General features: G+C 41.1%; 1 protein-coding gene across 1 annotated transcript; it reads right to left on the bottom strand.

The window, feature by feature from the left end:
- Positions 1 to 580: 580 nt before the first annotated feature.
- On the bottom strand, positions 581 to 11,776 carry sgms2a (sphingomyelin synthase 2a). The gene is given in 7 exon segments (XM_030058765.1): positions 581 to 1,135; positions 1,137 to 1,256; positions 3,802 to 3,968; positions 5,316 to 5,469; positions 6,013 to 6,130; positions 6,803 to 7,309; positions 11,673 to 11,776. Coding segments are annotated over 6 exon segments (1,074 nt in total). The 5' UTR covers positions 7,252 to 7,309; positions 11,673 to 11,776; the 3' UTR covers positions 581 to 1,069.
- Positions 11,777 to 11,973: the final 197 nt, after the last annotated feature.

An 11,973-nucleotide genomic window follows, 5' to 3' on the forward strand; every position in this document is an offset into this window, starting at 1 on the left:
GTAGCACTTTTACCTGCGTCCTATTGGCGGATAGATCAGACGCTTTCTTTATTGGCCCGTTTTACTCCAGGCCGCTTAAATCTCGAGAAACTTGAACATTATACAGTAGCCTACATAGACAATGTTCTGAGATAATAATAAGAGAATGAAATTGATAAGTGAAAAATCATGACAGGAATAAAACCTATGCTTTTCATCGCATATACTATTGTGGATAGTTTATCATCACACATGCGCATTATCACGGTCCTTGATGTAGGCACTCAATAGCAACTTTATTTAGTCCCATGAACCACAGGAACTACTTTAAAAATGTTCTTAGGTCTAATGTGAAAAATACATAATTCTGCACATACACGAAAATGGCATAATGTTGTAATGAAGATGAGTGCATGGTGTATCTACAGTTGTAACATGATTATGTGTACATAATGACTAAAAGCAAGCAAAAAGCACGCCAAAAACTAAATGTGGTTACATTTTAATATAACCATATAATGTTCAAACTACTGCTATATGCACACTCAAGGCTTTCAAAATGAATACAAAATCGATAAAAACTTATTTAAAAAAAAAAAAAATCACATCAAGATAATAACATGGCAGTTTTTCTACTAACATTTAACACACTATTTCTAAGGCACCTTGTGACTTGAGAACACTGACATCATATTGAGGTAAAGCCCCTCAACATATACTGAGAGGGAAAACACATCAAAATCAAATCTTGCAAACACTGTAGCAAACCTGCAAGTCAGTGATTATGAACTATTTGAAATTCAGTTTTGATATGATACAAGCATCGTTTACGACAAAAAAAGTAACAACTTCGAAGGACCTCTAAACCTCATAAATAAATTATAGTGGTGAAGAACACAGACAGTTACTGCTTACTCGCAAACATATTCCCTCTGAAACTGTTCCTTCATAAATTAGATTTTGTCATGAAGAGTCATTGATGGGGCCTACACATTTGGTACGGTATGTTCCTGTCCAGCAGACCATGAATACTGTGCGAATATGGTCAAGCAACACTGGTGGCGGTTGCGGGGTTGCGGGATGGTGGGCGTCACTCCTCTCGTGTGCTCTGTACCATGGAGTACTTCTTACAGGGGTTCTTAAGGCAGGCGGGGGGGCCAGGTGATGGGCCAGCTGTACGAACACGGCACTGAAGTTTGCACGTTCCTCTCCAGGAAATTGAACACGGGGTTCCACCAGGTGTTGGTGAGGTAGTTGTTGGGCGAGCATTTCAGAGTCTGTCGACATAAAGCACAGTTAGCCTCAAGATCAGCAAGATGAACTAGGAAGTGATATATGTTCTAATCATGTGATTTTTGGTTTGGTATGAGTGCATTTTCAACTGAAGATTTGAATTTGAGGAGTACAGGATCATTGATGAGGTGTTTGTTTGTGTTAGAACATAAAATTGACCCGTGGCTCTGAGAAGCAAGATTTCAACCCCTCAGCTCAACCTTTTTTGTCCTGTGTAGACAACAAGAATATATTTTGTCTGTAAAATTTAAGGCAGTTTTAATGCATTTGGATGCATGTTGGCCAGTTTCCTATTAGAGGTTTAGCTGTCTGATGGTCGGGTGGCTGATAACTAATCTGTGTGGTGATGCGATCAGTTAAAACTGTGCACTCCAGCTGCCAAAATCAGCTTTGATAACTCTGGAGTCTGGTCGGGGAAAATTGCCTCAAGATTTATTGATGCTGTTTATTATTATTAAAATCAATAGTTTTCATTGGGCATCCTGTGTAGCAGTATAATTGGATAGGTCAGAGCATCTAATTAGTTTTCTGAAATCAATACAGAACGTCTCTACAATCTCTACATAATACCTGTCAATCCCCGCCTCAAATGGTTGTGATGATGCAGTTAAATCAAAACAAATGTATAACCATTTGGAAAATGAGCTAGGGGACTATTTAATGGTAGGGAGAGTATACAAACCCTGGAGACTGTATTCATATATTTAACAACAAAGATACACTATATTACCAAAAGTATTCGCTCACCCATTCAAATGATCAGAATCAGGTGTCCTAATCACTTGGCCTGGCCACAGGTGTATAAAATCAAGCACTCAGGCATGCAGACTGTGAAACAAGACATTTGTGAAAGAATGGGCCGCTCTCAGGAGCTCAGTGAATTCCAGCGTGGAACTGTCATAGGATGCCACCTGTGCAACAAATCCAGTCGTGAAATTTCCTCGCTCCTAAATATTCCACAGTCAACTGTCAGCTCTATTATAACAAAAATGGAAGCGTTTGGGAACAACAGCAACTCAGCCACGAAGTGGTAGGCCACGTAAAGTGACGGAGAGGGGTCAGCGGATGCTGAAGCGCATAGTGCAAAGAGGTCGCCGACTTTCTGCACAGTCAATTGCTACAGAGCTACAAACTTCATGTGACCTTCAGATTAGCCCAAGTACAGTACGCAGAGAGCTTCATGGAATGGGTTTCCATGGCCGAGCAGCTGCAGCCAAGCCACACATCACCAAGTGCAATGCAAAGCGTCGGATGCAATGGTGTAAAGCACGCCGCCACTGGCCTCTAGAGCAGTGGAGACGCGTTCTCTGGAGTGATGAATCACGCTTTTCCATCTGGCAATCTGATGGACGAGTCTGGGTTTGGAGGTTGCCAGGAGAACGGTACATTTCAGACTGCATTGTGCCGACTGTGAAATTTGGTGGAGGAGGAATTATGGTGTGGGGTTGTTTTTCAGGAGCTGGGCTTGGCCCCTTAGTTCCAGTGAAAGGAACTTTGAATGCTTCAGGATACCAAAACATTTTGGACAATTCCATGCTCCCAACCTTGTGGGAACAGTTTGGAGCGGGCCCCTTCCTCTTCCAACATGACTGTGCACCAGTGCACAAAGCAAGGTCCATAAAGACATGGATGACAGAGTCTGGTGTGGATGAACTTGACTGGCCTGCACAGAGTCCTGACCTGAACCCGATAGAACACCTTTGGGATGAATTAGAGCGGAGACTGAGAGCCAGGCCTTCTCGACCAACATCAGTGTGTGACCTCACCAATGCGCTTTTGGAAGAATGGTCAAAAATTCCTATAAACACTCTCCTCAACCTTGTGGACAGTCTTCCCAGAAGAGTTGAAGCTGTAATAGCTGCAAAAGGTGGACCGACATCATATTGAACTCTATGGGTTAGGAATGGGATGGCACTTCAGTTCATAGTATGAGTAAAGGCAGGTGAGCGAATACTTTTGGTAATATAGTGTATGACAAGAACTGAAAAAAATATTTCATATTCGTATTGAAATCAGTGGCCATCATGTAAAACTTTTTTTTTTTTTTTTTTTTGTATTTGCACATCACTAATGCAAAAGTACATCCAGTATAACATGAATAATAATTCCAGCCCCAGACACAGAACAGCCAGTGGCAGTTGGGTGTCCTTTGACAGTTTGGCCAATAGAGGGGGTGAATGGCCATTCTGAACAGTCAAGCTGACTTTTCTTGGGATAAAAAAAGAAGGGAATTTTTAAACACAGTCTATATATGTACTTAGTGTAAAAATATATGGGCAAACCATGTACTTTTAAACATACAATGTAATGAATTCCTGTGTTGACTTTTGGCTGCAGGACTTGAGGCCAGTTCCCTGAGCTAAATCCTGAGTGTACTGTGATAACCTCTAATGTCAACACTGTGTTACACGACAACTCTGAAACTGCACTCTTACACACACAGTCACACAACACTCCTACTCCACACACACACGCACGCACGCACGCACGCACGCACGCACACACACGTCTTCAGCTCTGTGTTCAGACCTGTAGGTTTGCCATGGTGTGGTACCACCAGAAGAGGCGAGAGGTGATGAAATAGGCCACCACCACATCCACACTGTAGTGCTCATGAGCCACCAGGATGCACACCACACCCACAGCGCTCAGCAGCCAGCACATCAGGTGGTACCACCAGAACGACCGAGGAGAGTCTTCAGAGAGGGGAGAGAGGACAGGATTGATATTCGATATTTGTGACATTACTCATGACAACATCAGGGATCATACACATTTTTGGCAGTAACTTTATTATGGCTACTGCATTAATTTTAGCTTAAAGGATGTGTATTTCAAATATTCATGATACATTATGTACATAAAACAGCTTCAGAGTTGCTGTAAGGTCTATTTTTTCACTCTGATGGAAAAAGCTAATGAGTCCCAAATGAACCCATACAGTAGGTACTGAACATCTTGTTTCAGTCTGCTAAGTCAATAAAAGGGCATTTAGAGTATTCCTTTCATTTCCATGCAAAAAATATATTTTTTTTTAGATTTGCCACTACACTGGTGTCTTTTAATATTTTATATGTTGTGAAAGTTGTTCTATATTTCAAATTCTATTCTAGATGAACAAATGAGTAACAGGCATACACTTTACTTCACTTTTACTTACAATAAATAAGCTATATTCAGCTTTCTTTACCACACTGAGACAAACAGATGCATGGACACACTCAAAAGAAATCCTAACATACCACCACAATGGCTCCAGCCTTTTATTTGGTTATTTAGTTGATTCTGCTTTAGTCAGATTTCAATTACTTTTCCAAAACTTTTATAACAATACAGGTTTTTCAGACCTTCTCTAGGGCAATTGTTTTTTGAAACTTACAAGCTTTAGGAGTTTTTTTGCAACATCCATTCATGGTTTGTTTTTCCACATTATTTCTGTGAATAAAATGGTAGGCCTAATCTATCAACAGCCTATGACAAACACATGGGGCTTCCCTGTAAGTCACAGGCAGTGCTACGCAGAAAAACACACTAGTGGGAAAAATCTCATCTAAATCACTTATATTTACATTTTCAGAGGGCAAAAACTCCTTAACATCTGTTTTATACTTTTTTTCTAGCCAGCCATGATAAAGCAGTAATTAAACAACATTTTTTAGTAAGTACTGCTGTCAAAATGTCATTACTGTAATTAGGTGTATCCTGCAAGTAGTGGTCCATGTGTGTCTTTATAATATGGTAATGTGGGCCATGTGGGATGAGGGAATAAATGACACACAGGAGGGGGATGAGCTTGAGGATCACAGTGCACCTTGAATGTCAATGCATCACTTCGTCTTTGCAACCCAATAGACATCTATCCCCAGAAAAAACAGATACATTTTCACAGTGCACTGATGTGAGGTATGTACACCTAAATACTAAATGGACATGCACTGGGTTTAATTGCATTACCAAGATCCTACATCAAGATATAATATAATTCTAAATGGAAATTTCTCATTACTGCATTGAATCATAAAAACATTGCTTTTGACACTCACACTCCTTGATGAATAAGTAGGTGAGGGTGAGCATGACAGTGTGTCCACTGTAGAGAAAGTCTCCACACATGAGATGGGAGCCTGTTATGGACAGACCTCCACCTGAGATCAGCTGCAGGACACGTTGTATCTTTGCCTGTGAGTTTCCATGCAGCTGAAAGAGACAGGGGCAGTGGAAGGGGAGAGGGACACATGATCACAGATTGGATCAGAGCTAGCATAATACGAACTGATGAGATAGTGACAGGAAGCATGAAAAGACGTGCTTGCAAAGATGGAAGGCGGCTGATGATGAAGTAAGACTATCGGGCATTGTCAACTAGTCACAACCAAATCCTTTCCTGTTGCACCTGGTGTTTAAATAACTAAAGATAATTTGTTCTCTCCAGCTGGATAAAATGTTTCATACACTTTCTGAGACATTGCAAATTTTGGGGAATAAAACAACCATTAAAGCATCCAGCCTCTGATCTTTCTGCACTGTGCAGCCCAGCAAACCTGCCAGGAGCACATATTTCTGATCAAACTGCTGATGCACCTCAATATTGTTGGTGTCCTGAGGCAGTAAAAGTCAAAATGGCTTTTTTATAGCTGCCTCTCTTGCGTTGCTGTGCAAAATGAGTCCCAGAGGGTGAACAGGAGGACACGGTTGAGCAACCCCAGCTGATGCCCACTCTGATGCTTGCATGCTACTCACCTTAGGAGCACAAGTCATATGCATGCCAGGTACAGGCAGGGTGGTGATGTACATGGTAACACAGCGGTACAAGTACAGGGTGCCAATCAGGAAGAAGAACCGCCTGCTTACAATTGACCTGAAAAGGGACAAGGTGAGAGGCCCAGTGCAGTAAGATTTTGTTCTTCCTATGGAAGGATCAAAATCTACTCAAATCTTAGAAGGATCCAAAGTACTAGACATGAATTGCATTGTGTGATGGGTCAAAGTGCTCTCAGAAAGTGCTGGGGCCTATACACAGCCGGGCCTTTACACAGCTGGGGTTTTGTTACAGTATAGCATTGTTAGACAGACTACATAACTGTATCTTAAAGGAAAAACCCAGCCTAAAACACCAAAACTAAATAGCACATCCTGTTAAGACCCATATGCTCACGTTTGGTTAAAAGTAGGAAGGGCACATCTGCTCACTTGGGGTTGCCAGAACTATTTTTGTGAAACCAGGCAAAAGTTGGCGAAAGTAGTGTACCAAAAGAGTCAATTACAAGACTTCTGCATAATATATCTCCTGGAATGTGCTGGACATCACAAAGTGATTATATCTGCAGTCTAAGTATAATCTAGGGTGGATTTTTTTTTCTTTTAAAACAACTCACTATTTCATTGCGCCTGGAATTAAGTTTTTGTCTTTGAATTTTTAATTTTTTTGTGAATACGTCTTAAGGAAATACATTGAAAATTTTGTTACTTTGACATCTCATTAAGATAAAGCAAAACTATGTTCCCAACATGTAGTACAAAAGACTCTTACTTATATCTGAAGAAGAATAGCTGGACAATCCAGATGGTCACCAGGACCATGCCGTTGATCTCCGTCACAGTAAATGCCCACTTTACCCTATCAATATAGTCGAAAAACTTATCAGGAAGAGGGGGGCTGTCTTCTTTGGGTGGGACCCTCTCGTGGACCACTGTGATGACAACTGTTGTCAGGACCAAGTTGAAAGCAGCGTAAAAGAATGCAATGAATGTCTTCCACCACTCCATGGGCAGACGGTTGACCTTGGACTCGGGCACGGAGATCTTGACATAGTCATTGTGTCTCCCTATGCCTTTCCGAAATCCCCGTTTGGCATCCTCTGTGCCAGGGGTGTGGACAGGACAGCTTTTGCCGCTGCTGGGCACAGCGCCACCCTCCATTCCTGGATTCAGATTATCAGCGGTGGAGGCTCGCCCGTCCATAAGTTCCTGTGATGCCATGGGTGCCTGCACTGTACACCCAGAAGTCTGCTCCTCTGGGTCTAGTCTGCCTCCTCAGCTGTCACAAAAGAAAACAGGTTGAAGTAAGGGAAGTTAAGGAACTTTGAAGAAAGGAAATTATCTCCTAGATGTTGCGTGTAAAATGAAATACAAAAGCACATAAGAAAACAGGCACTGTATTGAAGTGGCTGTATTAAGGAGGTTGAACCACAACCATGAGAATTGGGGAGGACATGAATGTCTCTAGTTTACTTTTTTATACACTCCTCCTTTGCCAGGGGGTTAGAAAAGCAAGATATGGGGCTTTTATCAATGCTAAGTTCTTGATTCTATTGGTTGAATTGCTCTTTCCAGGTTTATAAGAGCAAGCCATTCTACATGAGGTTGCATGAGCTGAAGCCTTGTGTGTTTACATTTCCTCTCTCTGGACATTTACCAGAATCACTGAGACAATTTGCTGTTGCTGCTGAAAGTTCAATCAGTCTCTTACACTTGGCCATGCAAAGTCTGTGTCTTGCAGTCGGGTGGTTTTCTGACTCTGTCCTCAACTGTTATTGTCTTTTTACAGACCACTGGAGATCTCTGCACGTTCTTCATCACTGTTTCAAGTTGTCAAAGTGGGAAAAAGAAAACACTACAGCACTCACAGGTGCAGTCTCCACACAGGGCTGGACAACATTTCAATATTTAATTTAGAGGAAAAATCAAGTACTTGTCATTACTTCTGTAATAACCAGTACTTATTACTACTCTGATTGAAATGCTATTGTACTCTGTAAAGTTTTGAGAAAAACATCAACCAATATGAATACAATCATCATATGCAAGTCTCCTGTCTCTTTGTTGCTTGTTAGAGTGTAAAACATGGTCTTTGTGAACAAATCGTAACAAATAGTAAGATCAACAGTATGATACACACACACACACATACACACACACTGATAAACATTACTGATAACTTAGGCAATGAAAATGCCATTATGCAGATTGCATTTCCTTTGCTAACATGTTTTGAAAGATCATTTCCAAGACAACGATTACTAATGAACTGACCCCCAGAACATGAGCAAAGTTGGATGTGAAGTGTAATGTAGTTTGAATACTCGGCTGTCTCACTGAGCCGTTCTCAGTAAATGATGGCTACAGGAATGATCATTTCCATTCTTTCATGTCTGAAAGGCTTCTAGCACCTATAACCGCTCCATTAATGGATTTGAGGGTATCTCATCAGCCCCACAATGCATTTCAATAAATGTCATCTGGGATAAGCACAGAATGGCATGTTTACGTAGAGACAAACTCCGCATGAGAGAAAAGGACGGACAGAAATAGAGAGTATATTTGTATACAAGACAGATGCTGAAAGTATCAATTTCCTCTGAATCAATTTTTGGGAAAAAACAAAACATTATTGCATTGCAGAGAGGCTTATGGCAGAATGCCTTCCACCCAACTCATAGCAGATTCACATGTTGTTACGTAACTGATGGATGGCTACAGACCACAAAGTCTGACAGCCTTCAGGGGGTCAAAGCTCTATTAGGTATATTAATACTAACCAAGACGGCAAACAAGATCTGAGAGAGCAGACAAATGATATTAGCCTATTACAATATTATGTCTCTTACGCTGTTAGTGAGATTATGTTACTTCTCCCTCTTGAGCTCTATGGTCAGTCATCCTCCATGTTATGATACTTCTCATTTCATAAACAACTATAGAGCAATTGCATTATTACATTACTAGTTTGAGAAACTGTGAACATAACATCCAATCAGTAGTTGGGTTTTGGAATCATGTCCATCAAATTTCAGCAACAGTCTAATAACTTACAGTTAGACTTCTTATATTCTGTTTTCCATATTTTCAGCGTTCTCTTGATTATATTAGTGGATACTGAGTGATACATTAATGCGCCATTAGTCTACAGTACAAAGAAATAGAAGTCTTTTTTTCCCCAGTGTTCAGTGTGAGACTGCACTGAGTGTGTTGTGTACGGGAGGTATCTCCATTAGGCCTGTTTTCCACTGGTCGCCTCCTGTACAGTTCACTCTATTTTCCCACCAGCCAGTGCAACCAGTACTCTACAGGGATGGGTGGTGATGGAAAACTGGCAGAAAAACCTATTCCACATGGTCACAGACAGTAATGGATGGCTTGGCCTTCTCCACTTGCCCAAAGCTATTTCTAGAGAAGCCACCCAGTTGCCATGAAGGCTGTATTTTACTCTAGGGGAACCAGGACACTGACACCATTTTGGGGCCTTCGTAATAACATGGTACCATTGCTGTCCACTCATTTTCTCCTTTGCACAGAGTGAACCGTTGTCATCAAAGGGATGGTTAAAAATAAGTCATACCAGAAGTGGCCCAGCCCTGTAGGAACAGGGGACATCACAGAGACACATGCTCTGCTATGTACTTGCTGTAAAACAAGCAGCAGTGTATAGTCGCCATTGGCTGGGAGTGACAGAATTAAAGTCATAGCAATAAAAAAAGTCAAAGGCTAAAACAAGGGAAACACTAATCCTTGATGTTTGCATTTATTTTGGATTAAAATGGACTTGTACATTTAGCATGGAGGGAAAAAAAACATATAATTTGGTTAATTCCTGCTTTTGACTGCCTGTGTGCTCATCCACAATGAGCATCTCTGATGACATCTTGGCTATCCTACCTCCTTCCTTGGTCTTCCTCAGATCCCAGTGTAAAAAAAAAAAAAAAAAAAAATCCTGGATTGAGACCAAGGTTATTTTAGTTTCAAGTTTTTAGTTTAGTTTGCATTTCCAATTTAGGATCTACTGCACTTTCATTATATACTTACACATCTGGAAAGTCGTTTAGTGTACGTTTTGTGGATAGTTTTATTTTTTTCCCCAAATACATAGTTTACTTCTTTTTGTTACTTTTTTCTTTCATTTAGTGCCAGTCATGGGACATTGGCACTTCCTTTTTTTTTTTTTTTTTTTTTTTTTTACATCTATAAAACTTTCAGGTGTTCAAAATTCAAAATACAGAGTGCAAAAATGTCAGTGAAGGAGATATGGTTGAAACAAGTTTGTTTTACTTCTCAAACCTATTTTGACAGATGTCAGCACGAGGATGTATTTATTATTATTACTGTTACTGTTGCTATATTATTAGGTTGCAGTAGTAGAGGCAGTAACAGTAGTAAGAGTTACAGTTGAAGTGGTGGTACTAACAGCAGTAACATTAATGCAGCATTAAACATCATGATCATTATCCTTCAGTATTCCCTGACCACCTACAGAAACCATCTAATGATGACAGTGTCAGTGAAGAAGAGCAGATTTCCAACACATTAGTGCATCCTCTTGTGTAAGAGCCCATGTCTCTGTAATCAGTATGATGCTCAATTTCCCTGTTGGATTCCATGCTGACTGTACACTGCTGGCTTCCTGTTCAAATATGTTCATCTACATTCCCAAAGACTGAACATCAAAATGTTGTTGCATTGCTGAAACAACAGCATGTTACAGTTTGTAGTCCAGCAGGCCAAGATGATCGGGCTAAGCATAGACCAAACCTGCTATACTCCTCTGGGTGCCTAAACCACATGTGGGGTGGATACTGGCAGTAATGTCAGCCTCGGGACTGGAAGACTCCCATGTGCCCAATATTACAGGGCGGCAGCCTTGCCACATATGATGTGTGTGGTGTGGCAGGTTTCCACGTTTACTTTTGGGGAGCAGCAGAGTAGCCCCACGCTCACTGTTAAACACCATGTTCCATATGTGGCTTCTGGGTGGGGCAACAGGTTAATGGGTGGCCTGTAATTACAGCACCTTCCACATGCAGTCAAAGCTGTTGTACATTAATAGGAATTAATAGGCAAGGACCATCAGCATCGCAAGCCTGTACAATCTGTATACTTTACAGTCTATGTATGGCATAAAAAAATAGTTTCCATTTTTATCTAAAGTTTTTGCAGGAGGCTACATGCACCACCTGTGCCATGTCAAGATACCTCTTCATCTCTCTGCCACCAGAATGATGGAAAGGATGAAGAACCTATTCTATTGGCAATGCTATCTTGAAATGAGACACCACAAACACATTTGTCCTCATTAGAAATTGCATTAATTCCACCAAGCCCATTTCAAAATCAACTTTCTGTATGAATTCTGAGGAAGAAAAAACATATTACTCCATAGAAGACAACACAGTCTGTCCCAAGACTGATGCATGTCATCTAGAAATTTCCAGAGTAGTCTTCTCAGTCACTGTAAGCAACAGACTGATGCAAAACTTGAATGTGACCAGGGTGATCAAAATCGTACAGCTACAGGCCTATTACACTTCTCATAAGCCAACCATTATTCCACACATAGAGCACATAACAGCGTGAAGATGGCCTCTCTGTATTTTGATCCATATGCTGCACAATTCATAGCATCCTACCTCCCTCCCCGGGCTTCCTAGTACGCTTGCAGTTGCTTGAATCCCTGCTGTTGCTTCTTGTTTGATCCGTGTTCAGGCTCTACTGCCGCACATTACACGACTGTAGCGCTCGTCTTTTAGGGAGCGCTCCTCCCAGCAGCCCAGATGCTCACTTCCATCCAGCCGCTATATCCACTCCGTCTGCCATCCAAATAACCCCCCTGTAATTCTAATATAACCACCCTGTAATAAACACAAGTATGGCCCTTATATTCATTTCAACTAGGTGTTCCACTTCACTGTCGCGTCTTTGCTGTAATTA

Source organism: Myripristis murdjan, chromosome 1 (genome assembly GCF_902150065.1).
Source record: "Myripristis murdjan chromosome 1, fMyrMur1.1, whole genome shotgun sequence".
Taxonomy (NCBI): Eukaryota; Metazoa; Chordata; class Actinopteri; order Holocentriformes; family Holocentridae; genus Myripristis; species Myripristis murdjan.